The 27,503-nt window shown below is 46.2% G+C and overlaps 1 protein-coding gene across 1 annotated transcript in view; it reads left to right on the top strand.

Moving 5' to 3' along the window:
* LOC137373152 (collagen alpha-1(XI) chain-like) overlaps positions 1–27,503 on the top strand; it is a 612,019-nt gene that overhangs the window by 195,954 nt on the left and 388,562 nt on the right. The window contains exons 15-16 of the mRNA XM_068038011.1: positions 16,264–16,317; positions 27,211–27,264. Coding sequence (XP_067894112.1) covers positions 16,264–16,317; positions 27,211–27,264 — 108 coding nt within the window. The remainder of the gene's footprint in view (positions 1–16,263; positions 16,318–27,210; positions 27,265–27,503) is intronic.

Here is a 27,503-nt window from a genome sequence, read left to right as displayed (position 1 = left end):
CCTTGTGGCACTCCACTAGTTCCAGCCTGCAACTTGAAAATGCCCCATTTATCCCTACTCTCTGCTTCCTTTCAGTTAACCAATCATCTGACCATGCTAAAATATTATCCCCAACTCCATAAGTCCTTATCTTACGTATTAACCTTTCATGTGGCACTTTATCGAATGCCTTTTGGAAATCCAAGTATACTACATCTACTGGTTCCCCTTTATCTGCCCTACTAGTTACATCCTCAAAAAACTCTAATAAATTTGTCAAACAGAATTTCTCTTTTGTAAAACCATGTTGACTTTTTCTGATTATACTATGATTTTCTAAGTGCAGTGAAAACTTCCTTAATAGATTCCAGCATTTTCCCAACAACTAATGGCAGGATAATTGGCCTGTAGTTCTTTGTTTCTCTCTCCCTCTTTTTATTGAATAGCAGTGTTACATTTGCTAACTTCCAATCTGCCGGGACTGTTCGAGAATCTAAGGAATTTTGGAAAATCCTAACCAGCGCATCCACTATCTCAGTAGCTAACTCTTTTACAATCCTAGGACAATCGTGACTCAGAGGTACGAGAGATTCCTCCTGAGTTAGTATTCTCTTCCAGGAGGAATTTCTCCCACCTGTTCCACCAGCAGAATCAAACAGCTCGACTCACTTGCATTGCTGATATATAAGTTGGATCAAGTTGCTACGAGTGTTATCACTCCCTTTTAAAGCATACCTTTCTATTTTAGTCAACAGTGGGAATAATTTGTACATGAAAGTAATGACGATTGTGGCAAAGGTTATTTTAAGCCATGGTTCATTTCAGACCTTTATCTCACTCAAAAAGCATTAGCCTTACACCTCGAGTCAAAGTGAGATTTATGTGAATCAGACTATTCACCTTAACCTCGGACAATTCACTTCCTGCAGCTCCCAATATTTAGTCTAGTTTCTCTCCATAGCCAAGGATGGGAAAGAGTTGAAATGAGCTGAGTGTTTTGTGTCCTCCTGAGGGGTTTTGATTGCAGATTGTGGTCGGAATATATTCTAGACATTGCTGACTGCACAATATCCTGCACAGTTGCAGGAAACGGTTGGAAATAATGTGAACACATGGATAAAATCAGTCAGCCAGACGACATGTTACCTGAACTCCTAGTACTGCTGTGTAATCAGAGACTAAACCTGTCAATTAAATTCTTCAAAACGCCAGTGACAAACCTTTAAAGGGATCTTGCCTTTAAGCCATGATAAGATGGTGTTTGGCTGGTCTGACTGTTGATTTACAAAAGTCACAGGTCCTGCCCACATCAAATCACTCAATCCTTGTCCAGACAAGATAATATTGATTGTTTCTCAAAATAAAAACAGGATGAGGCCATTCAGCCCCTTGAGCCTGTTCTCCCATTTAATCAGATCAAGGTTCATCTGTATCCTTTGCCACCTTGGCTCCATATCCCCTGATACCCTTAACCCAAAACACATCAATCAACCTCAGTCTTTAAAACTCCAACTGACCCTTAGCATCCAGAGGCTTTTGGGGGAGAAAGTTCCAGACTTCCACTCCTCTTTGTGTGAAAAAGTGCTCCTGACATCACACCTGAACAGTCTGGCTCGAATTTTTAAGGTCCAAAGTGAAGTGTGATAGGAACAGAGGAACTGCATGGATGAAAAATGACCCAGGTCCCTCTCGTTTATTTATTTATTTATATTCTTTTGTGGGATGTGGGCGCCGCTGACAAGGCCAGCATTACCCGATCGTTTCATGGCACCGTTACTGAGCTTTCAATTCCAGATTTTTAAATTAAATAATTGAATTTATTAATTAATTGAATTTAAATTCCACCAGCTGCCATGGTGGGATTTGAACCCATGTCCCCAGGGCATTAGCCTGGGCCTCTGGAATACTAGTTTAGTAACATTACCACCATCTCTTGGCAGTCACATGATCCAACAATAATGGAGTTATTGAACAATCACAGTGATCAATCTCTATCAATTAGTCTGCAGCAGATGCAGACATTAGGTGAGGTGGAGAGCTTTGGGAACCATTTGGGAAATGCAAATTGGAATAGGGATAGGCAGATCAGAAAGGTGAATGTCAGACTAAAAGACTGGTGTGGGAAATAGGGATTTCATTTCAGGGGCCATTGGCACCAGTACGAGGACAGGAAGGAATTGTAGGGATAGGCTCCACCTGACTGGAGTGGGTTCAGTGTCCCAGAGGAAAAGACATATGGCGTGATCAATAAGCCTTTAAACTGGGGCAGGGATCTGGTGAAAATAACATAAATCTGAAGGTAAAAGAAATAGGAGATGAGATAGACGGGGGAATAGGACTGACAGGATTGCTCCACAGAGAGCTGGCATGGACTCGATGGGCTGAATGCCCTCTTTCTGTGCTGTTACGATTCTGTAATTCTATGACTCTATGAAAGTCAGACCATGTGAGGAACAAGGGAATATAAACGGTCAAAGAATAAATACAGTTATTAACCAGAAGTGTAAAAGGACTGTTAAGGATAAAGTAACAGGAACAACTATTAAAGGCAAATTATTTTGTCTGTACAGCAATGTACACAACGTCTGAAATAAAACGGGGCAACTGGAGGCACTTATCTATAACTAGGAACCAGATGTAGCAGGAATAACGGAAACACGGCTACAGGAAGAACTGGGCTGGCAACTAAATATTGCAGCAAGTAACATAATCACAAAGAATAGAGAAAGGAGAAGGGCTGGGGTAGTTATACTAATTACAAATAGCACAATGGCAGTGGAAAAGAGAGACATAACTAATTTATCGGTTAGAACCACAATTCATATGGGTTGGGATAACAGGTAAGAAGGGATCGATCATACTAATGGGGGCTTACTACAGATCACCTAATAGTGGAAAGGAGGTGAAGAATGAAATATGTAAGTAAATATGTGAAATGAGTAAAGGACATAGAATAATAATCATTGAGGATTTTAACTACCCCAAATAACCTGGCAGGAAGAGGGAGCAAAAGGTGTACAGAGAATGTACAAGGTATGAGGGACAGGCAGCAACCTTGGAGGAAGTTTGTCCTGGTGTGCTAGAGGAAGGAAGTGCCAGAGGCAGCTGATCAGATAGTCTCAATGTTAGAATCATAGAGTTATACAGCACAGGAATAGGCCCTTCGGCCCATCGTGTCTGTGCTGGCCATCAATCACCTAACTAATCTAGTCCCATTTTCCAGCACTTAGCCCATAACCATGAATGCTATGGCATTTCAAATGCTCATCTGAATGCTTCTTAAATGTTGAGTGTTCCTGTCTCTACCACCCCTTCAGGCAGTGTGTTCCAGATTCCAACCACCCTCTCGGTGAAAACATTTTTCCTCAAATCCCCTTTCAACCGGGCGGCACAGTGGCGCAGTGGTTAGCACCGCAGCCTCACAGCTCCACGGACCCGGGTTCGATTCTGGGTACTGCCTGTGCGGAGTTTGTAAGTTCTCCCTGTGACTGCGTGGGTTTTCGCCAGGTGCTCCAGTTTCCTCCCACAGCCAAAGACTTGCAGGTTGATAGGTAAATTGGCCATTATAAATTGCCCCTAGTGTAGGTAGGGATTATGGGATTACTGCAGGGTTAGTATAAATGGGTGGTTGTTGGTCGGCACAGACTCGGTGGGCCGAAGGGCCTGTTTCAGTGCTGTATCTCGAAATAAAATAAATAAATAAACCTCCTGCTCCTTACCTTAAATCTATGCCCCCTGGTTATTGACCCCTCCACTAAGGCAAAAAGTTTCTTCCTATCTAACCTATCAATGTCCTTCATAATTTCGTATACCTCAATCATGTCCCCCCTCAGCATTCTCTGCTCTAAGGAAAACAACCCTAGCCTTCAGTCTCTCTTCATAGCTGAAATGCTCCAGCCCAGGCAACATCCTGGTGAATCTCCTCTGCACCCTCTCCAGTGCAATCACATTCTTCCTATAGTGTGGTGACCAGAACTGTACACAGTACTCCAGCTGTGGCCTAATTAGTGTTTTATACAGCTCCGTCATAACCTCCCTGCTCTTATATTTTATGCTTCGGCTAATAAAGGCAAATATCCCATATGCCTTCCTAACCATCTTATCTACCTGTGCTGTTGCCTTCAGTGATATATTGACAAGTACACCAAGGTCCCTCTGACCCTCTGTACCTCCTAGGGTCCTACCATCCATTGTATATTCTCTTGCCTTGTTAGTCCTCCCAAAATGCATCACTTCACACTTCTCAGATTAAATTCCATTTGCCACTGCTCCGCCCATCTTACCAGCCCATCTATATCGTCCTGTAATCTAAGGCTTTCCTCCTCACTATTTACGAACCACCAATTTGCGTGTCATCTGTGATCTTAGTGACAAAGAAATCCATGAGCTCCTCGCACATGTTGGAGGCAAGGGTAGAGGATGAAGGGGAGAGGGGCTTAAGAAAATGGCTTGCAGTAGAGAAATTAATCTAAGGGTTATCTTTACATTCCAGGATTTTCCTGGAACAGTGAACAGTTTTGGCAGAGGAGGGAAGGACTGGATAGTGGTTTATGTGGTCCAGCCAGATCTGGCAGTGAATGGTTAAGTCTGAAACCCTTAGACCTAAGGGAGTGGAGATGAGGGAACACTACTGTATCCAGTAATGAGAAATGAGCCAGAACAGATAAGAGAAGTAATATTGGGGAACATCTAGGCACTAGTGATAATAACATAATAAACTTTAAGATTAAGATGGAAAATAGCATAATTAATACAAAGGCCAAAGTAGAAAGTTGGAAAGAAGCAGATTTTAAGGTGATGAGAATGGAACTAAGGGAAATAAAGCAGAAAAATGTACTGACAAAGAAATCGAAGTGCAGTGGGAAACATTTATAAAGGTGATCAATAGAATCCAGGAAAACTATATCCCACTGAAAAGCAAGAATAAACTCGCCAGTGATAACACATCAGGGGCAGGAGGTGGGGCTCCCGGCTCCAGGCCAAAAAGGTGAGGTGAACCCTGCCTGGGTATTTTCATGGCCCCCAACCAGCCCTGCTGCAAGAGTGATCCTCCGATCTTTATAAATCAAAGAGTCATGAGCTGGGATTTCTGTCCCTTCAACAACAGGGATCCCACCTCCATGAGCTGCCAGCCAATCACAGGGCCAGCTGCTCAGCAGTACCAGCAGTGCCACTGGGAGCAGTGACCACCACTGGTACTGCAGAGGCCTCGGAACCAGGCCCAGCGCTGGAAGCCCAGACAAGAGACAGGTTAGGTGGGGTTGCTGAGGCCTTTAATTGGCCATTAATAGGTCACTTCAGGGCCTTATTTGGCCTCTGGGCGGGAAGGCCGTCATCAGCCTATCCTGCTCCGGGGAAGATTGGTTGGTGACGGGAGGCGACGGGCCCTCTACCCCCACCATCGCCGTCACGGTACCCCGTGCCCACCCCACTTCAGGGGCCACACAAAATGCAGCCCCAGGGATGAATAAAGCAAAGCTGTCAACATTTAAACTAAAGAAAAATTCAGATGATAAATCCACTGATAACAAAGGAGAGAATGACAAAGGGGAACAGGAAAAAGTTAGGAAAGAAATAAAAAAAAAAGGCAAAGAGAAACTATGAAATTAAGTTATCATGGAATATAAAGAGAAATAGTAAAGTATTCTACAACATATAGATAATAAATCAGGATAGGGTTAGTGTCGTTAAGGGATACACATGATAAACTCGCAGGGAATGATAGAAACATGGTGGAAATATTAAATAAAGACTTTGCCTCGGCATTTACCGGAGAGACTAACATGGTGGACGTGAGATTAAACAAAGAGATCAAAAAATATATAAAGACATTTAAGATAGAAAGGGGAGAGATAATTGACAAACTAATCATACTGAGAGATGATAAAACCCCTGGTCCGGATGGAATGCATCCAAGTATATTAAAAAAAATTAGTGAAGAGACAGCAGAGGCACTATTACAGATATAAATTCATCAGAAAACGGAATAGTACCAGAAGACTGGCAGAAGCCTATTTTTTTTTATTCGTTCATGGGATGTGGGTGTCGCTGGCCAGGCCAGCATTTATTGCCCATCACTAATTGCCCTTGAGAAGGTGGTGGTGAGCTGCCTTCTTGAACTACTGCAGTCCATGTGGGGTAGGTACACCCACAGTGCTGTTAGGAAGGGAGTTCCAGGATTTTGACCCAGGGACAGTGAAGGAATGATGATACAGTTCCAAGTCAGGATGGTGTGTGACTCGGAGGGGAATTTGCAGGTGGTGGTGTTCCCATGCATCTGCTGCACTTGTCTTTCCAAGTGGTAGAGGTCGCAGGTTTGGAAGGTGCTGTCTAAGGAGCCTTGATGCATTGCTGCAGTGCATCTTGTAAATGGTACACACTGCTGCACTGTGCGTCGGTGGAGAAGGGAGTGAATGTTTGTGGATGGGGTGCCAATCATGTGGGCTGCTTTGTCCTGAATGGTGTCGAGCTTCTTGAGTGTCGTTGGAGCTGCACCCATCCAGGCAAGTGGAGAGTATTCCATCACATTCCTGACTTGTGCCTTGTAGATGGTGGACAGGCTTTGGGGAGTCAGGAGATGAGTTACGAGCCGCAGGATTCCAAGCCTTTGACCTGCTATTGTAGCCACGGTATTTATGTGGCTACTCCAGTTCAGTTTCTGGTCAATGGTAGCCCCTAGGATGTTGATAGTAGGGGATTCAGCGATGGTAATGCTGTTGAATGTCAAGGGGAGATGATTAGCCCAAGCCTGGATATTGTCCAGGTCTTGCTGCATTTCTACACGGACTGCTTCAGTATCTGAGGAGCCACGAATGGTGCTGAACATTATGCAATCATCAGCGAACATCCCCACTTCTGACCTTATGATTGAAGGAAGGTCATTGATGAAGCAGCTGAAGATGGTTGGGCCTAGGACACTACCCTGAGGAACTCCTGCAATGATCTCCTGAGGCTGAGATGATTGACCTCCAACAACCACAACCATCTTCCTTTGCGCTAGGTATGACTCCAACCAGCAGAGAGTTTTCCACCTGATTCCCATTGACCTCAGTTCTGCTCGGGCTCCTTGACGCCATACTTGGTCAAATGCTGCCTTCATGTTGAGGACAGTCACTCTCGCCTCCCCTCTTGAGTTCAGCTCTTTTGTCCATGTTTGAACCAAGGCTGTAATGAGGTCAGGAGCTGAATGGCCCTGGCATAACTCAAATTGAGCAGATAATTGCGAAGCAAGTGTTGCGAGAGAGCACTGTCGATGATCGATAGTAGACTGATGGGGCGGTAATTGACCGAGTTGGATTTGTCCTGCTTTTTGTGTGCGGGACATTCCTGGGTAATTTTCCACATTGCAGGGTAGATGCCAGTGTTGTAGCTGTACTGGAACAGCTTGACTAGGGGCACGGCAAGTTCTGGAGTACAGGTCTTCAGTACTATTGCCGGAATATTGTCAGGGCCCATAGCCTTTGCAGTATCCAGTGCCTTCAGTCGTTTCTTGACATCACGTGGAGTGAATCGGATTGGCTGAAGACTGGCATCTGTGATGCTGGGGACTTCAGGAGGAGACCGAGAAGGATCATCAACTCGGCACTTCTGGCTGAAGATTGTTGCAAATGCTTCAGCCTTATCTTTCGCACTGATGTGCTGGGCTCCCCCATCATTGAGGATGGGGATATTTGTGGAGCCACCTCCTCCAGTTAGTTGTTTAATTGTCCACCACCATTCACGGCTGGATGTGGCAGGACGGCAGAGCTTCGATCTGATCCGTTGGTTATGGGATTGCTTAGCTCTATCTACCGCATGCTGCTTAAGCAGTTTGGCACGCAGATAGTCCTGTGTTGGAGCTTCACCAGGTTGACACCTCATTTTTAGGTATGCCTGGTGCTGCTCCTGGTATGCCCTCCTGCACTCTTCATTGAACCAGGGCTGGTCTCCTGGCTTGATGGTAATGGTAGAGTGGGGGATATGCCGGGCCATGAGGTTACAGATTGTGGATGAGTACAATTCTGCTGCTGATGGTCCACAGCGTTTCATGGATGTCCAGTTTTGAGTTGCTAGATCTGTTCGAAATCTATCCCATTTAGCACGGTGGTGTGTCCTTGCCATCAGTGTTTCCTCCAAGTGGTATTCAGCATGGAGAAGTACTGATTCATCAGCTGAGGGAGGGTGATGGGTGGTAATCAGCAGCAGGTTTCCTTGCCCATTGACCTCAGTTTTGCTAGGGCTCCTTGATGCCATACTTGGTCAAATGCTGCCTTGATGTCAAGGGCAGTCGCTCTCACCTCACCTCTTGAGTTCAGCTCTTTTGTCCATGTTTGAACCAAGGCTGTAATGAGGTCAGGTGCTGAGTGGCCCTGTCGGAACCCAAACTGGGCATCACTGAGCAGGTTATTGCTAAGCCAGTGCTGCTTGATGGCACTGTTGATGACATCTTCCATCACTTTGCTGATGATTGAGAGTAGAGTGGTTTCTGGGACATTGTCTGTCAGGTACCATTCTATGAGTATGACTATGTCAGGCTGTTGCTTGACTTGTCCGTGGGACAGCTCTCCCAACTTTGGCAGAAGCCACCAGATGTTGGTAAGGAGGACTTTGCAGGGTCGACAGGGCTGGGTTTGCCGTTGTCGTTTCCGGTGCCTAGGTCGATGTCAGGTGGTCCGTCCGGTTTCATTCCCTTTTATTGACTTCGTAGTGGTTAGGTACAACTGAGTGGCTTGCTAGGCCTTTTCAGAGGGTATGTAAGAGTTAACCACATTGCTGTGGGTCTGGAGTCACATATAGGTCAGACCAAGTAAGGATGGCAGATTTCCTTCCCTAGAGGGCATTAGTGAACCAGATGGGTTTGTACGACAATCGACAATGGTTTCATGGCCATCATTGGACTAGTTTTTAATTTCCAGTTTCATTAATTTGATTAATAATTGAATAATTCACATTTCATCTTCTGCCATGGTGGGATTCAAACCCATGTCCCCCGAGCAGTAGCCTGGCTCAGGACACTGTAATTTGGCCAATTAGCTTAATGTTGGCAGGGAAGATAAGAGAATCCTTACTCAGAGATGTCATAGAGAAACATTAAGAAACTGAAAATGTAATATAGAGTCTTCATTATGGATTCCAGAATGGAAGGTCGTGCTTGATCAAGCTTAATAAATTCTTTGAAGAAGTTACAGGGTAGTTAAGGGTGATATAGTAGATGTAATATATTTGGAATCCCAAAAAGCCTTTGATGAGGTACAGCGAAGTAAAGTCATGATTTAGGTCAGAAATTGTGGAGTCAGGAGCAATTAGTAGAATGGGTAACAAGCTGACTATAAAACAGAAAAGAGAGAGTAGGGGTTAAAGGTAATTTATCAGATTGGCAAATGGTGGGAAATGGTCTTGCACAAGGAGTGGTGCTGGGACCACCATTGTTCATTATTTACATAAGGGATTTGGACTCAGGAATTGGAAAGACAATTTCCAAATTTACAAATGACAACAAATTAGGGGTGTAGTTAATACAGAGGAAGACTGCAACAAAATACAGGAAAACATCAATAAACTTACAGAATGGGCATGTAGTTGACAAATGAATCTCAAAACAAATAAGTATGCATTTTGAAAGTCACAAAAAGGAAGCCACATACTCCAAGGAAAATTACTGTCCAAATGGGGTCGGGGAACAGAGGGATCTGGGGTTACTGATACACAGATTACTAAAAGCAACAGTGCAGGTTAATAAGGCCATAACAAAGCAAACCAAGCACTGGGGGTTGATTTCCAGATGGATAGAATGAAAGGGAGAGAAATTATGTTGATCTTATTTCAAACCTTGGGTTAGACAATGCTTAGAGTGCAGTCAGCAGGAATAACAGACATTATATTCAGGCAAATTGAGGTTGGGGAATTCTTTTCTTTCTTTTGGGCCTCCTTATCTCGAGAGACAATGGATACGCGCCTGGAGGTGGTCAGTGGTTTGTGAAGCAGCGCCTGGAGTGGCTATAAAGGCCAATTCTGGAGTGACAGGCTCTTCCACAGGTGCTGCAGAGAAATTTGTTTGTTGGGGCTGTTGCACAGTTGGCTCTCCCCTTGCGCCTCTGTCTTTTTTCCTGCCAACTACTAAGTCTCTTCGACTCGCCACAATTTAGCCCTGTCTTTATGGCTGCCCGCCAGCTCTGGCGAATGCTGGCAACTGACTCCCACGACTTGTGAGAGAATGTCATAGAGTCATTTACAGCACAGAAGGAGGCCATTGGGCCCATCGCGACCATGCCGGCTCTCCATGGAACTATCCAGTCAGTCCCACTAACCCTTTGATCCCCGTCCCTCTGCAAGCCTATTCTTTCAAGTGGCCATCCAATTTCCTTTTGAAATCATTGATTGTCTCTGCTTCCACCACCCTCGTGGACAGTGAGTTCCAAGTCATTACCAATCACTGTGTAGAAAAGTTCTTCCTCACATTCCCCCTGCATCTGTTTCTCAGAACCTTCAATCTGTGTCCCCTAGTCCTTGTACCATCAGTTAATGGGAAGTTTTTCCCTGTCTAACTTATCTAAGCCTCTCATAATCTTGTATACTTCTTTCAAATCTCCCTTCAATCTCCTTTGCTCCAGGGAGAACAACCCCAGCTTTTCCAGCCTAACTGTAACTAAAATCCCCCATCCCTGGAACCATTCTGGTAAATCTCCTTTGCACCCTCTCAAAGACCCTCACATCCTTCCTAAAGGGTGGTGACCAGAACTGGATGCAATATTCCAGTTGGGACCTAACCAGAGCTTTATAAAGGTTCAGCATAATTTCCCTGCTTTTGTACTCAATGCCTCTATTTATGAAGCCCAAGATCCCATATGCTTTACTAACCACTCTCTCAATATGTCTTGCCACCTTCAAAGATCGATTCACATGAACCCCCAGGTCCCTCTGTTCCTGCATACTCTTTAGAACTGTGCCATTAAGTCTATATTGTCTCTTCCTATTCTTTCTGCCAAAATGCATCACCTCACACTTGTCAGTATTAAATTCCAACAAAGAACATTACAGCACAGGAACAGGCCCTTCGGCCCTCCAAGCCTACGCCGATCCAGATCCTCTATCTAAACATGTCGCCTATTTTCTAAGGGTCTGTATCTCTTTGCTTCCTGCCCATTCATGTATCTGTCTAGATACATCTTAAAAGACGCTATCGTGCCCGCGTCTACCACCTCCGCTGGCAACGCGTTCCATGCACCCACCACCCTCTGCGTAAAGAAATTTCCACGCATATCCCCCCTAAACTTTTCCCCTTTCACTTTGAACTCGTGTCCCCTTGTAATTGAATCCCCCACTCTGGGGAAAAAGCTTCTTGCTATCCACCCTGTCTATACCTCTCATGATCTTGTACACCTCAATCAGGTCCCCCCTCAACCTCCGTCTTTCTAATGAAAATAATCCTAATCTACTCAACCTCTCTTCATAGCTAGCGCCCTCCATACCAGGCAACATCCTGGTGAACCTCCTCTGCACCCTCTCCAAAGCATCCACATCCTTTTGGTAATGTGGCGACCAGAACTGCACGCAGTATTCCAAATGTGGCCGAACCAAAGTCCTATACAACTGTAACATGACCTGCCAACTCTTGTACTCAATACCCCGTCCGATGAAGGAAAGCATGCCGTATGCCTTCTTGACCACTCTATTGACCTGCGTTGCCACCTTCAGGGAACAATGGACCTGAACACCCAAATCTCTCTGTACATCAATTTTCCCCAGGACTTTTCCATTTACTGTATAGTTCACTCTTGAATTGGATCTTCCAAAATACATCACCTCGCATTTGCCCTGATTGAACTCCATCTGCCATTTCTCTGCCCAACTCTCCAGTCTATCTATATTCTGCTGTATTCTCTGACAGTTCCCTTCAGTATCTGCTACTCCACCAATCTTAGTGTCGTCTGCAAACTTGCTAATCAGACCACCTATACTTTCCTCCAAATCATTTATGTATATCACAAACAACAGTGGTCCCAGCACGGATCCCTGTGGAACACCACTGGTCACACGTCTCCATTTTGAGAAACTCCCTTCCACTGCTACTCTCTGTCTCCTGTTGCCCAGCCAGTTCTTTATCCATCTAGCTAGTACACCTTGGACCCCATGCGTCTTCACTTTCTCCATCAGCCTACCATGGGGAACCTTATCAAACGCCTTACTGAAGTCCATGTATACGACATCTGCAGCCCTTCCCTCATCAATCAACTTTGTCACTTCCTCAAAGAATTCTATTAAGTTGGTAAGACATGACCTTCCCTGCACAAAACCATGTTGCCTATCACTGATAAGCCCATTTTCTTCCAAATGGGAATAGATCCTATCCCTCAGTATCTTCTCCAGCAGCTTCCCTACCACTGACGTCAGGCTCACCGGTCTATAATTACCTGGATTATCCCTGCTACCCTTCTTAAACAAGGGGACAACATTAGCAATTCTCCAGTCTTCCGGGACCTCACCCGTGTTTAAGGATGCTGCAAAGATATCTGTTAAGGCCCCAGCTATTTCCTCTCTCGCTTCCCACAGTAACCTGGGATAGATCCCATACGGACCTGGGGACTTGTCCACCTTAATGCCTTTTAGAATACCCAACACTTCCTCCCTCCTTATGCCGACTTGACCTAGAGTAATCAAACATCTGTCCCTAACCTCAACATCCGTCATGTCCCTCTCCTCGGTGAATACCGATGCAAAGTACCCGTTTAGAATCTCACCCATTTTCTCTGACTCCACGCATAACATTCCTCCTTTATCCTTGAGTGGGCCAATCCTTTCTCTCGTTACCCTCTTGCTCCTTATATATGAATAAAAGGCTTTGGGATTTTCCTTAACCCTGTTTGCTAAATATATTTCATGACCCCTTTTAGCCCTCTTAATTCCTCGTTTCAGATTGCGCCTACAATCCCGATATTCTTTCAAAGCTTCGTCTTTCTTCAGCCGCCTAGACCTTATGTGTACTTCCTTTTTCCTCTTAGCTAGTCTCACAATTTCACCTGTCATCCATGGTTCCCTAATCTTGCCATTTCTACCCCTCATTTTCACAGGAACCTCTCTGGCCATTCTGCGAACCTATCAACTTTACAAAATTCTAAAGGCTCTGGAACAGTTCCAATGGATTGGAGGGTAGCTAATGTAACCCCACTATTTAAAAAAGGAGGTAGAGAGAAAACAGGGAATTATAGACCAGTCAGCCTGATATCAGTAGTGGGGAAAATGCTAAAGTCCATTATAAAAGATGTAATAGCAGAGCACTTGGAAAACAATGACAGGATCGGACAAAGTCAGCATGGATTTATGAAAGGGAAATCATGCTTGACAAATCTACTAGAATTTTTTGAGGATGTAACTGGTAGAATAGATAAGGGAGAACCAGTGGATGTCGTGTATTTGGACTTTCAGAAGGCTTTCGATAAGGTCCCACCGAAAAGACTAGCGGGCAAAATTAAAGCCCATGGGATTAGGGGTAAGGTACTGACATGGATAGAGAACTGGTTGGCAGACAGGAAACAAAGAGTAGGAATAAATGGGCCTTTTTCCGAGAGGCAGGCAGTGACTAGTGGGGTACCGCAGAGATCAGTGCTAGGACCCCAGCTATTCACAATATATATTAATGATATAGATGGGGGAATTAAATGTAATATATCCAAGTTTGCTGACGACACAAAGCTGGGTGGGAGTGTGAGCTGTGATGAGGATGCAGAGAAGCTCCAGTGTGATTTGGTCAGGTTGAGTGAGTGGGAAAATACATGGCAGATGCAGTATAATGTGGATAAATATGAGATTATCCACTTTGCTGGCAAAAACAGAAAGGCAGATTATTATCTGAATGGCGATAGATTGGGAAAGGGGGAGGTGCAGCGAGACCTGGCTGTCAAGAAGGCAGCTCACCACCACCTTCTCAAGGGCAATTAGGGATGGGCAATAAATGCTGGCCTGGCCAGCGACGCCCACATCCCATAAATGAATTGAAAAAAATACACTGATAGAGGGATCCAGTCTAATCTCTCCATTATTCTGTGTATTTTATTGTTGAATGTTATTGTCAGTTAACCTAGCTATTGTTCATAAATTATGCTGCTGTGGTCTTTTCATTTCATTTGACAATTTACTGTCTAAGTGAAATCTCTCACTATTTGCTTTAAGATTTCTCTTTCACTCCATCCCTGAAGCTGTGCTTCCAGTTTAAAGTTTAGAAGGCAGGATTTAAGACATAATCCATCATATTACGTGCACTGTAGGAATTTAGGAACAAGAGGTGGCTATTCAGGCCCTCAAGCCTGTTCCGCCATTTAGTTAGATTATGTCTGATCTATATCTTAACTCTATAACCACCTCCCCCTCCCCACCCCTTAATACCCTGACCTAACTATCAATCTCCGCTCTGAAATTTTCAGCTGACCCCCCCACCCCCCCGCCCCCACCCCCCCACTGGCGCCCCCCACTCCACCCCAGTCTCAACAGCTTTTCGGGGGAGAGAGTTCCAGATTTCCACTCCCCTCTGTGTGAACAAGTGCTTCCCGACATCACCCCTGAACGGTCTGGCTCTATGTTTAAGGTTCTGCCCCTTGTTCTGGGACTCCCCCCACCAGAGGAAATAGTTTCACTCTATCGTCTCTATCAAATCATTTAATATCTCAAACAGCTTCATCTTCTAAACTCAGGGAACAAGTGAAGCTATGCAACTTTACCTCATAATCTAACCCCCTTCAGCTCCTTTTACAGGTATTTGGCATCTTTCAGTTAAGGTGTTAAAGTCAGGTTTTGCCTGCTTGCTGCTCTTGTTAGGCACAGGCTCAATCCATGATGCAAGCTGTTTAATGTAATATTCTTATTTTAATTTTGATTGATTAAATGTACAATATTTTTCTGAATTGGCAGTCTCATTCTATTTGTTACCTTAGTATTCTTTGAAAATCACAGAGTTATAGAAATTAAAAGCACAGAAGGAGTCCATTTGGCCCTTTGTATCCACTCCAGTTGACAGGTAGCCTTCCAGCCTAATCCCCCTTTCCAGCTCTTTGTCCGTAGCCTTGTCAGTTACGGTACTTCGAGTGTATATCCAAGTGTTTTCTTTAAATATAATGAGTGTTTGTGCCTCTACCACCTCCCAGGCAGTGAGTTCCAGATCCCCAACACCCACTGGGTGAAAACAATTCCCCTCAACTCCCTTCTAAACCCCATACCTCTGACACTAAATCTATGTCTCCTGGTTATGGACCCCTCAACAAGGGGAACAGGGTCTTCCTATCCACTCTATCTAGACCCCTCATAATTTTACATGCTTCAGTTAGGTCTCCTCTCAACCTCTTCTGTTCCAAAGAAAACAACCCTAGCCAATCCAATCTTTCCTTGTAATAAAATTCTTCAGTCCGGCTAACATCTTCGTAATTCTCCTCTGTACACTATAGTGCAGTGACCAGAACTGCATACAGCACACAAGCTGTGGCCTAACTGGTGTTTTCTACAGTTCCAGCTTAACCTCCCAGCTGGGGAGTCCAGAACCAGGGATCACAGTCTCAGGATACGGGGAATGCCATTTAGAACTGAGATGAGGAGAAATGTCTTCACTCAGAGGGTGGTGAACCTGTGGAATTCTCTACCGCAGAAGGCAGTGGAGGCCAAGTCATTAAATATATTCAAGAAGGAGATAGATATATTTCTTAATGCCCCCAAAAGGATCAAGGGATATGGGGAGGAAGTGGGAACAGGGAACTGAATTAGATGATCAGCCATGATCTTTTTTGAATGGCGGAGCAGACCCGAAGGGCCGAATGGCCTACTCCTGCTCCTATTTTCTATGTTTCTGCAGCTTTGAGCCCTCTGTATCTGTCATAAGCTTCCCTTTTTTCTTTATCCATTCCTTTATGCCCCTTGACATCCAGGGGACTCTGGATTTTTTTAGTCTCACCCTTTTTCTTTAAGGGAACATGATTACTTTGAAATAAAATCAAAATACTGCAGATGCTGGAAATCTGAAATAAAAACAGGAAATGCTTGAAATACTCAGCAGGTCTGGCAGCATCTGTGGAGAGAGAAGCAGAGTTAATGTTTCTGATCAGTGACCTGAAACCTGCTCTGAACCCTCACTGTCTTTTCTTTGCATGCCGCCCACTGATCTGGCACTGACTTACCTTCAAGTAGCTGTGGAAGGGTAGTGTTATGATGATGTTGGATTGGTAAAGCAGAGGCCTGGACTAATAATCAAGAGAACATGAGTGCAAATCTCAATACATCATCCTTCATACCTGTTCTCTAATTTTTCCTTTCTCTCTTGTGTGACAGGGACTTCCTGGTGGTTTTGGACTTAAAGGAGAAGAAGGTGACGAAGGTCCACAGGTAAATTATATTGTATTTCTTGTCACATATTTTAATTTATAATGTCAGCAGACGGACTTTGAAAGTAACCCACACATGTTTCAAAATAACAACGTGACATGTACTGATTAGCAATGTGAAATGATCATTCTTGGTTCGAAGAATGAGGCAAGGCAATATAAACTCAATGGTCCTATTTGAAAATGGTCAGTTGCACAGCAGCCTGGGGGTGTACACACACAAATCTCTGAAAATGGAAGGAAAAATTAAAAAAGCTGTTAAACAAAGCATATGGGATCTCTGGATCCATTACAGCACAGAAGGGAGGCCATTCGGCCCATTGAGTACATGCCAGCTCTCTGTAGAGCAATTCATTCAGTCACCATAGCCCTGCAGATTTATTTCCCTCAAGTGCCCATCCAATTTCCTTTTGAAATCAGTGGGTTGGATTTTCTAAGCTCGCTGTTAATCTTGACAGCGAGCTTCCAAAATGGCAGTCTGCCCATGCAGGCCGCGTGTTAAAGAGCCGTCACAATCTCTAGCGTGGCGACTCGTTTCAATAGCTGGGGTGGGCTACCCCACACCCCACACCCCCGATCGTGTGGAGGGGGCAGGCTGTTCGTCTCTGCCAATGGGGTCATCCCCTGTGCAACATCCTTTTTAAAGGGCAGTCAGCCCTACTGGGAAATTCAAATATTTAAAGAAATATTCAATAAAATTACATAAATACATCTCTTTTTTGCCCCTCTCCCATCCCCCCAACAACAATTAAAGTAACTATTTGCCCTTCCCCCCCCCAAAAAAAAACACTTACATTTACCATCTGACCTTCCCACCTAAACTGCACAAAGTTTAAAGTACAAGCCTTCCCACAATCCCCTACACCCATGATATTAATCTGACCCCATCCCCCACCCCCTCCCACACTGATAAACTTACCTCCTCCCCCCTCCCCACTAGTGTGGAGCCTCATTTCCCCGGACAGCGATCCGAAGGTGTGAGAGTGCCGACATCCATGCTGAAGATCGTGGCGGGACATCAACATTAAGGGCAGGTACATGGAAATGTAATCATTTTATTCATTTGCATATGCTGATTGTGGTTCCATTGCCGAGCGGCTGCCACAGAGACTCGCCACCGCAGGGAGGATTGAGCCGGGCCCTGTCGGTGACTAGGTCTGTGGCGGGCCTAATCCCAGGCCCCCTCCCTGCCACGGATCCCGACGCGAGGGCTCCTTAAAATACATCCAATTGTCTCCGCTTCCACCTCCCTTGTGGGCAGCGAGTTCCAGGTCATTACCACTCACTGTGTAAAAAAGTTCTTCCCCACATTCCCCCTGCATCTCTTGCCCAAAACCTCCAACCTGTGTCCCCTAGTCCTTGTACCATTAGCTAATGGGATAAGCTTTTCTTTGTCCATGTAATCTAGACCTGTTATAATCTTGTACATCTCTATTAAATCTCCCCTCAATCTCCTTTGCTCCAGGGATAAAACCCCAGCTTTTCCAACCTAACCTTGTAACTAAAATCCCTCATCCCTGGAAATGTTCCAGTAAATCTCCTCTGCACCCTCTTACGGACCCTCACATCCTTCCTGAAGTGTGGTGACCAGATCTGGATGCAATACTCCAGTTGGGTCCGAACAAGAGCTTTATAAAGGTTCAGCAAAACTTCCCTGCTTTTATACTCTATTTATGAAGCCGCAGATCCCATATGCTTTGTGAATTACTCTCAAAATATATCCTGTCAACTTCAAAAACAAATGCACAAGAACCCCCAGATCCCTCTGTTCTTGCACACTCTTTAGAACTGTGCCTTTAAATCTGAAATAAAAAGAAGAAATATTGGAAATACTCAGCAGGTCTGGCAGCATCTGTGGAGAGAGAAGCAGAGTTAACGTTTCAGGTCAGTGACCCTTTATCAGAACTGCTTCTGAAGGGTCACTGACCTGAAATGTTAACTCTCTGCTTCTCTCTCCACAGATGCTGCCAGACCTGCTGAGTATTTCCAGCATTTCTTCTTTTTATTTCAGATTTCCAGCATCTGCAGTATTTTGCTTTTATTTTAGCCATTATGTCTATATTGCCTCTCCATATCCCTTCTGCCAAAATGCAGCAGCTCACACTTCTCTGTATTAAATTCCATCTGCCACTTGTCTGCTAACCTATCTGTGTCCTGTTTCAGTTGATTTGTATCATCCTCACTGTCTGTCACATCTCCGAGTTTGGTGTCATCGGCAAACTTTGAAATTCTGCTCTGTATTCCAAGATCCAAGTCATTTATATATGTCAAAAAAAGCAGTGGTCCGTGGGGAACACCACTGTCTACCATCCTCCAATCTGAAAAACAATCATTTACCACGACTCACTGTTTTCTGTCCTTGAGACAATTTTTTTCCCCAATTGGACACAGACACCACCCCCCCCACCATTCCATGAGTCCCAATTTTGTTAGTTAGCCTTTTATGTGGTACTTTATCAAATGCTTTCTTAAAATCCATATGAACAACATCCACTGCATTCCCTTCAGCAACCTTCTCTGTTACTTCATCAAAAAAATTCAATTAGTCAAACACAATCTGCCTTTTACAAATCCGTACTGGCTCTCCTTAATTAACTCAAACCTCTCCAAGTGTCTGTTGATTTTTTCCGCTGATTATTGTTTCTAAAATCTTACCCAACACTGATGTTAAACTAGTTATTAGGGGCTGAATTTAGTATGGCCGTTTGGAGCTGGAATGGGGGTGTGGGGGGTCTCGGGGAATAGCATCGGACGAGTCTGCCCGCAAATCCGACATCGTGACCTTGGTTCCGGATTTAGTCAGCACCGGAAAAGTACCAACGCAGCCTTGCCATCCTGACACGACAGGAGTGCAATTTAAATTGCAGAATATATAGTTATAATGCATTAGCATGTAATTATAAGTGATTCAATGGGGTGACTTGGAATTAACTGGGTGATGGGCGGCCCCCACGTGCTTTCAGTTCCCCTGCCGTTGAAAGTAGGCAGAACCAAGGCGAGGCCACAGGGCACATGGGTAGCAGCCACGACCAGCACTGCATAGGGGAAGAGGGGGGGGGAGAGGAGGCCATTGATGGCCTACAGTGCTGTGCCCTCTGCAAGGGTGGGCTGAGTCTCTGGTGCCAGTACCAGGTGAGCTGGGTCTCGGGTGGTCTGCAAGGGGGGGCTTGATTTTGGGTGGCTGTATCGTGTTGCGAAACTATTGGGTGAAAGAGTTGGCTGCACATACTGCTGGGTGAGAGGGTCACCTATCAGCAAGGGTGGGGACTGAGAGCCATCAAGGAGTCTGACAGGAGAAGTAGCAAAGGGATGGCTGCCAAGGCAGGGTGTTGCTGCAAGGACAGTGCTCTGGAGGCCCACTGATCCCCTGACGTGGGTCTCATCCATCCTGTCTCTTTGGACCTGTGTGATGGAGGGAGGGCCAGGAGGCAGCTGCACCTGCCCGTGAAGCTCCACGATGTGAGTGAGACCAGCCGGCCAGGCCAAGAAGAGCCCATCTGTACCAGAGTGTGTACCGGATTCAAGTCACCTACCTCTGAATGTCCGAGTGTCATTGTCAGCGAAGACAACGGCTCTCTAGGGAGGACATCACTGACTTTTGTGACCTGTTGCAGGACACGTTCTGACCAATAGGATTTGGTGGTCACTCTATTCCCATGGCCTTGAAGACCACCTTGGCACTTAACTGTTACACACCTGGATTCCAAAGATTCACCGGGGACATGTGTGGGTCTCCCAGGCAGCAGCCCATCATTGCATCAAGGAGGTGACCAATGGGCTGTTCAAGAGGACCAGCTCTGTGCACTGCCGGACTGACCCTGATAGTCAGGCTGAGAGGGTCATCAGATTCAGGGCCACTCGGGTGTGATAGATTGCACACATGTGGCCATCAAGTCTTCTACGGGGCTTCCATTCCATCAAGGTTCAATTGATCTGTGGCCACTGAAAGCGTTTCCTTCAGGTGTGTACCCGCTTCTGTTGTATAGAACTTTGGTAAGGCCACAGCTGGAGTACTGTGTGCAATTCTGGTCGCCACATTATAGGAAAGATGTGATTGCATTGGAGGGGGTGCGGAGACGATTCACCAGGGTGTTGCCTGGGATGGAACATTGAAGCTATGAAGAGAGCAGGGGAATGGGAACCTAAATTGTAGTTCCAGTGTACAGGCTGTTGAGAGTAGTGAGGTAGGGGATAAGGTTACAGGGACGCAAGAGGGCACTGGCAAGCAAGAACTTGGTTTAAAGTGTGTCTACTTCAACGCCAGGAGCATCCGGAATAAGGTGGGTGAGCTTGCAGCATGGGTTGGTACCTGGGATCCTGATGTTGTGGCCATTTCAGAGACATGGGTAGAGCAGGGTCAGGAATGGATGTTGCAGGTTCCGGGATTTAGATGTTTCAGTAAGAACAGAGAAGAGGATAAAAGAGGGGGGGGTGTGGCATTGTTAATCAAGGAAAGTATTACAGCGGCAGAAAGGACGTTTGAGGACTCGTCTACTGAGGTAGTATGGGCCGAGGTTAGAAACAGGAGAGGAGAGGTCACCCTGTTGGGAGTTTTCTATAGACCTCCGAATAGTTCCAGAGATGTAGAGGAAAGGATAGCGAAGATGATTCTCGACAGGAGCGAGAGTAACAGGGTAGTGGTTATGGGGGACTTTAACTTTCCAAATATTGACTGGAAATACTATAGTTCGAGTACTTTAGATGGGTCTGTTTTTGTCCAGTGTGTGCAGGAGGGTTTTCTGACACAGTATGTGGACAGGCCAACCAGGGGCGATGCCACATTGGATTTGGTACTGGGTAATGAACCCGGCCAGGTGTTCGATTTAGATGTAGGTGAGCACTTTGGCGATAGTGATCACAATTCGGTTAGGTTTACCTTAGCGATGGGCAGGGACAGGTATATACCGCAGGGCAAGAATTATAGCTGGGGGAAAGGAAATTATGACGCGATTAGGCAAGATTTAGGATGTGTAGGATGGGGAAGGAAACTGCAGGGGATGGGCACAAACGAAATGTGGAGCTTATTCAAGGAGCAGCTACTGCGTGTCCTTGATAAGTATGTACCTGTCAGGCAGGGAGGAAGTTGTCGAGCGAGGGAGCCGTGGTTTACTCAAGAAGTTGAAGCGCTTGTCAAGAGGAAGAGGGCGGCTTATGTTAGGATGAGACGTGAAGGCTCAGTTAGGGCGCTTGAGAGTTACAAGCTAGCCAGGAAGGATCTAAAGGGAGGGCTAAAAAGAGCAAGGAGAGGACACAAGAAGTCATTGGCGGATAGGATCAAAGAAAACCCTAAGGCTTTCTATAGGTATATCAGGAATAAAAGAATGATAAGAGTTAGAACAGGGCCAATCAAGGATAGTAGTGGGAAGTTGTGTGCGGAATCAGAGGAGATAGGGGAAGCGTTAAATGAATATTTTTCGTCAGTATTTACAGTAGAGAAAGAAAATGTTGCCGAGGAGATTACTGAGATACAGCCTACTAGGCTAGATGGGATTGAGATTCACAAGGAGGAGGTGTTAGCAATTTTGGAAAGAGTGAAAATAGATAAGTCCCCTGGGCCAGATGGGATTTATCCTAGGATTCTCTGGGAAGCCAGGGAGGAGATTGCAGTGCCGTTGTTGTTGATCTTTATGTCGTCATTGTCGACAGGAGTAGTGCCGGAGGACTGGAGGATAGCAAATGTTGTCCCCTTGTTCAAGAAGGGGAGTAGAGACAGCCCTGGTAATTATAGACCTGTGAGCCTTACTTCGGTTGTGGGTAAAATGTTGGAAAAGGTTATAAGAGATAGGATTTATAATCATCTTGAAAAGAATAAGTTCATTTGCGATAGTCAGCACGGTTTTGTGAAAGGTAGGTCGTGCCTCACAAACCTTATTGAGTTTTTCGAGAAGGTGACCAAACAGGTGGATGAGGGTAAAGCCGTGGATGTGGTGTATATGGATTTCAGTAAGGCGTTTGATAAGGTTCCCCACGGTAGGCTATTGCAGAAAATACGGAAGTTTGGGGTTGAAGGTGATTGAGAGCTTTGGATCAGAAATTGGCTAGCTGAAAGAAGACAGAGGGTGGTGGTTGATGGCAAATGTTCATCCTGGAGTTTAGTTACTAGTGGTGTACCGCAAGGTTCTGTTTTGGGGCCACTGCTGTTTGTCATTTTTATAAATGACCTGGATGAGGGCGTAGAAGGGTGGGTTAGTAAATTTGCGGATGACACGAAGGTCGGTGGAGTTGTGGATAGTGCCGAAGGATGTTGTAGGTTACAGAGGGACATAGATAGGCTGCAGAGCTGGGCTGAGAGATGGCAAATGGAGTTTAATGCGGAGAAGTGTGAGGTGATTCACTTTGGAAGGAGTAACAGCAATGCAGAGTACTGGGCTAATGGGAAGATTCTTGGTAGTGTAGATGAGCAGAGAGATCTTGGTGTCCAGGTACATAAATCCCTGAAAGTTGCTACCCAGGTTAATAGGGCTGTTAAGAAGGCATATGGTGTGTTAGCTTTTATTAGTAGGGGGATCGAGTTTCGGAGCCACGAGGTCATGCTGCAGCTGTACAAAACTCTGGTGAGGCCGCACCTTGAGTATTGCGTGCAGTTCTGGTCACCGCATTATAGGAAGGATGTGGAAGCTTTGGAAAGGGTGCAGAGGAGATTTACTAGAATGTTGCCTGGTATGGAGGGAAGGTCTTACGAGGAAAGGCTGAGGGACTTGGGGTTGTTTTCGTTAGAGAGAAGGAGGAGGAGAGGTGACTTAATAGAGACATACAAGATAATCAGAGGGTTAGATTGGGTGGATAGTGAGAGTCTTTTTCCTCGGATGATGATGGCAAACACGAGGGGACATAGCTTTAAGTTGAGGGGTGAAAGATATAGGACAGATGTCAGAGGTAGTTTCTTTACTCAGAGAGTAGTAGGGGCGTGGAACGCCCTGCCTGCAACAGTAGTAGACTCGCCAACTTTAAGGGCATTTAAGTGGTCAGTGGATAGACATATGGATGAAAATGGAATAGTGTAGGTCAGATGGTTTCACAGGTCGGCGCAACATCGCGGGCCGAAGGGCCTGTACTGCGCTGTAATGTTCTAATGTTCTAATGTTCTGAAAGAGGTTGGATAGGCTTGGGTTGTTTTTGCTGGAGCAGAGAAGACTGAGGGGTGACCTGATCGAGGTGTACATGATTATGAGGGGCATGGACAGGGTAGATAGGGAGCAGCTGTTCCCCTTAGTTGAAGGGTCAGTTACGAGGGTTCACAAGTTTAAGGTGAGGGGTGGGAGGTTTAAGGGGGATTTGAGGAAGAACTTTTTTACCCAGAGGGTGGTGACGGTCTGGAATGCCCTGCCTGGGAGGGTGGTAGAGGTGGGTTGCCTCACATCCTTTAAAAAGTACCTGGATGAGCACTTGGCACATCATAACATTCAAGGCTATGGGCCAAGTGCTGGCAAATGGGATTAGGTAGACAGGTCAGGTGTTTTAATGTATCGGTGCAGACTCGATGGGTCGAAGGGCTGCACTGTATTATTCTGTGATTCTGTGATTCCCAGAAAGCAGCCACGACGTCTACATACTTTGACAGCTGCCAGGTTCTACAGCTTTTCAGACCCCCCCCCGGCTCCCCTTTGGGAATGGATTCTTGGTGACAAAAGCTTCCCATTGAAGACATGTCTTCTGAGGAACCCTTGCAATGCAACAGAGGTACAACACCTGCCATGGTTCCACCCGAGTGACCATCAAGCAGGACATTGGGCTGCTGAAGATGAGATTCTGTTGCATAGATCGATCTGGTGGAGCCCTGCAGTTTTCCCCAGCGAGGGTCTCGTGCATCATTGTGGTCTGGTGCGCTCTGCACAATCTAGCACTGCAGAATGGGGAGGCCTTGCATGATGAGGACAATATTGAATGACACTCCTCCATCGATGAGAAGAATGTGGAGGAGGGAGATGATCAAGCAGCACTGGATGTTGAAGCCCCTGCATCGGAGGCCAGGCAGATTGATTGACAGGCCAAGGAGGCAAGAGACACTCTCATACTTACTCACTGCCCGCCGTGTTGGTCTCTCAAAGTAAAATGAATAAAGACTAAAGACTCACCTCAATGCATACTATCTGTCACCTCCTTTCTATTTGTGTTCCGTGCCTAGTACCCAGCTGAACCAGGCGGTATGGCCCATGGGAGACACGAATCAAATGAGGGTTGTGATCACATTGGCATCACTGAGGGGAAAGGGTGAAGTCAGCAGCTCATAATTAATAACATGATAGAATAATCACTTTTACACAATGAGGGTTTATTTCAAAAACAAGTGTTTCTATGAGGTGTGACTCCTGCACTAGCAGCTGGGCTGGAGAAAGGCTGCTGATCAACACTGCTCCTTGGACTGACGACAGCAGTGGGAGTTCACTGGCTGTCTTAAGGTTTCCTGCACAGATGCAGGTCTCTCCACAGGCATCACAGCTACTGGAGCTGGGTTCACTGGCAGAGGGGTTGAGGAGCCGCTGTCCATACCCAGAGCACCCTGAGGGGAGTCCCCAGCTGTGGACGCCAGCCTCTCTTCCTCCCTTTCAAAGCTCCCTTGAACCTCCCTGCTGACCAGAGAAGGACGAGGAGCTGGAGAAGAATCCAGGTGCTTTGTCCTTCTCTAACCTTGCCACTGCTGCATCGAGCTCATGGCCAAGGTGATGGTGTGCAGGTCTGTGCGCATTTGTGGGATCTGGCTCTCTATGAGGGTCACCAACCTCTCGATAGAGGAAGCCATGAGCCCGTATGCCTGGACAGAGCAGCACTCATGGCATGGATAGACTCCTCCATCGATTAGTCACGGCTGTGCATGGCCTCTGGCATCTCCGCCAGATGTTGCCTTACGTCTGTCTGCGACTCTAACATGCCCTGTGCTGTCGACACCAGAGGCTCGTCATCAGCCTGGGCCTGGCCACCCACAGTCCTCTGACTGTCAGAGGCTTCGACTGTCTCAGCCTCAGCCAGCTGCTTGGGCGTGTATGCGGTTCTCTCACCAGCTTGTGACCCTGATTCCAAAACCGAGTGGAAACCCACTGAGGTGAAAGTATCTGCACTGGTGGAAGGTGCAGGAGAATCATGGAACGGTGCATCCTCTGACTGCTCCTCCTCAGAGATTGATGGCTGCCCCCCTTCTACTGGAGTCTCCTGCAGACACTGACCTGCATGAGAGGACACAAACGTGTGGGTTGGGTTGTGCAGATCTTGTGAAACCAACCATGCAATGTGGGTCTCCAGAAGTGAATGGTATGTTGATAGAAGACAGTCCTCACACTCTTGCACAGAGACTGCAGTCTCTCCATCAGCTGTTGCGTGACTGTCCTGGGTCCCCACTAGTTCAAGTCCTCCTTCTTAGCTATGGAGAGTGACATGATGTTTGGGATGCCTCTGTCAGTCCATGCTTTCTCCCTCCAGTTATGGGCCCTCTTGTTCTGCAAGTGTAAAGAGGGAGATAGTCATACTTCACCGAGGGATCAACATGACCGTTCTACTAATGTCAGCCCCTCGTCCCCCACTGGGGTCTCCTATATAGCTCATGCTCCTGTCCCCTCTCAGGGGAGTTAATGGGGGTGAGCTGTGAAAGTAGGTGGCCTGTGGCTGAGATGCAGCCAAGCATCTGTCAGAATGAGGTGATTCCCAACCCCCTTTGCCAGCACCTTTGTGGCACCTCCTTCCCCATGTCCCTCTTGCTCCTGCTTAGACACGTGCAATGCCGAAACAGGAGAGAGGTATGGAGCAGTTCACCTTCATAGAATGAAGGAGGTTATTGACTCTCTTGTGACATTGTACCCATGTCCTGGCGGTGACCCCACAGCTGCTGACCTCCTCTGCGATCCCAGCCAGGTTTGCTTGGTCAGGCAGGAGGGCCTCTTCTTTCCATTGCTGGAGAAGAGAGCCTCCCACCTTTCCTTTGCTGCAGGAGGAGAATCTGGAGAGAGGCATCGCTACAGCGTGGGGTCACTCTGTGCCTGGCCTCTGCCCTCCTGCAATGTCTGTCTCTGGGGGGTGGGGGGGTGTTGAGTCCAGGAGTCACTACAACAACGGCTTCTCCAGAGACACTGCAAATGGGTCCAAGGCAGCAATACAAACGGGGATAGCAGGGCTTTAAATATGGCACCAGCACCTGCTCAGGAGTCATCTGACACTGTATTCAGTATCTCGAAGCCCACCCCTCTCGAGTAATTGGCTGGGCTCCGTGCCTCCATTATGATAATTAGCCACCCACTGTGTGATCACAGGGGCTGGCCACACATGGGACGAGCGGGTATGGTGCCCACTTTGACTGCACCGCCTTGACCCACGACATGCTCACTCAACTCAGCTCTAGGAAAGTCTTTACACTCTTTCTTGAATAAGGGTGTCACATTTGCCACTCTCCAATCCTCTGGCATCTCCCCCGTATCCAGGGAAGATTGGAAGATTACGGCAGGCCCTTCCACTATCTTCAATTTCACTTCCTCTTGTAACCTGGGATGTAAACCATGGAGACCAGGTGAATTATCTACCCTAAGCATTGCCAGATGAACACACAAATTAGGAGCAGGAGGAGGTTCGCAGTGAGTTGTTGTGATCTGGAATGCGCTGCCTGAAAGGGCGGTGGAAGCAGATTCAATAATAACTTTCAAAAGGGAATTGGATAAATATTAGAAGGGAAAAAATTACTATGGGGAAAGAGCAGGGGAGTGGGACTAATTGATAGTTCTTTCACAGAGCTGGCACAGGCATGATGGGCTGAATGGCCACTCTCTCTGTTGTATTGTTCTAGGTTCTGCTGTCTCTCTCTCTCTCTGGAGTGAACTTTGTTCCTAATGCAGGAACTTTGGGTTTTTTTTCTTTATTGTATTGTGAGGGTGCCTGTGACACTGATCTTCACCATGTGTCCTCTCTAATCCAGGGTCCCCGAGGGATTCAAGGACTTATCGGCGCATCGGGAAAGCCAGGGAAGAGGGTAAGTACAGAGCAGATACTCAGCCTCCCTCTCATGTTTTTGTTTTCGCTTTCTTTTAGAAAACCCTGATAAGCACAGAAATGGGAAATCCCTTGAACTTGTGTTAATCATCTGTATGTTTGTTCGATAAACTCAGAACATGGCCTTTCCCTCGGATAGAATTACAGTCCTGCTGTTCCGAATCTCCACTTACTGATTCCCAATCCTGATCCCCATTCCCCGATCCCTGATTCCCAATC

The sequence above is a fragment of the Heterodontus francisci genome, chromosome 8 (assembly GCF_036365525.1).
Source record: "Heterodontus francisci isolate sHetFra1 chromosome 8, sHetFra1.hap1, whole genome shotgun sequence".
Classification (NCBI taxonomy): Eukaryota; Metazoa; Chordata; class Chondrichthyes; order Heterodontiformes; family Heterodontidae; genus Heterodontus; species Heterodontus francisci.
This window is presented reverse-complemented; position numbering and strand designations above follow the sequence as displayed.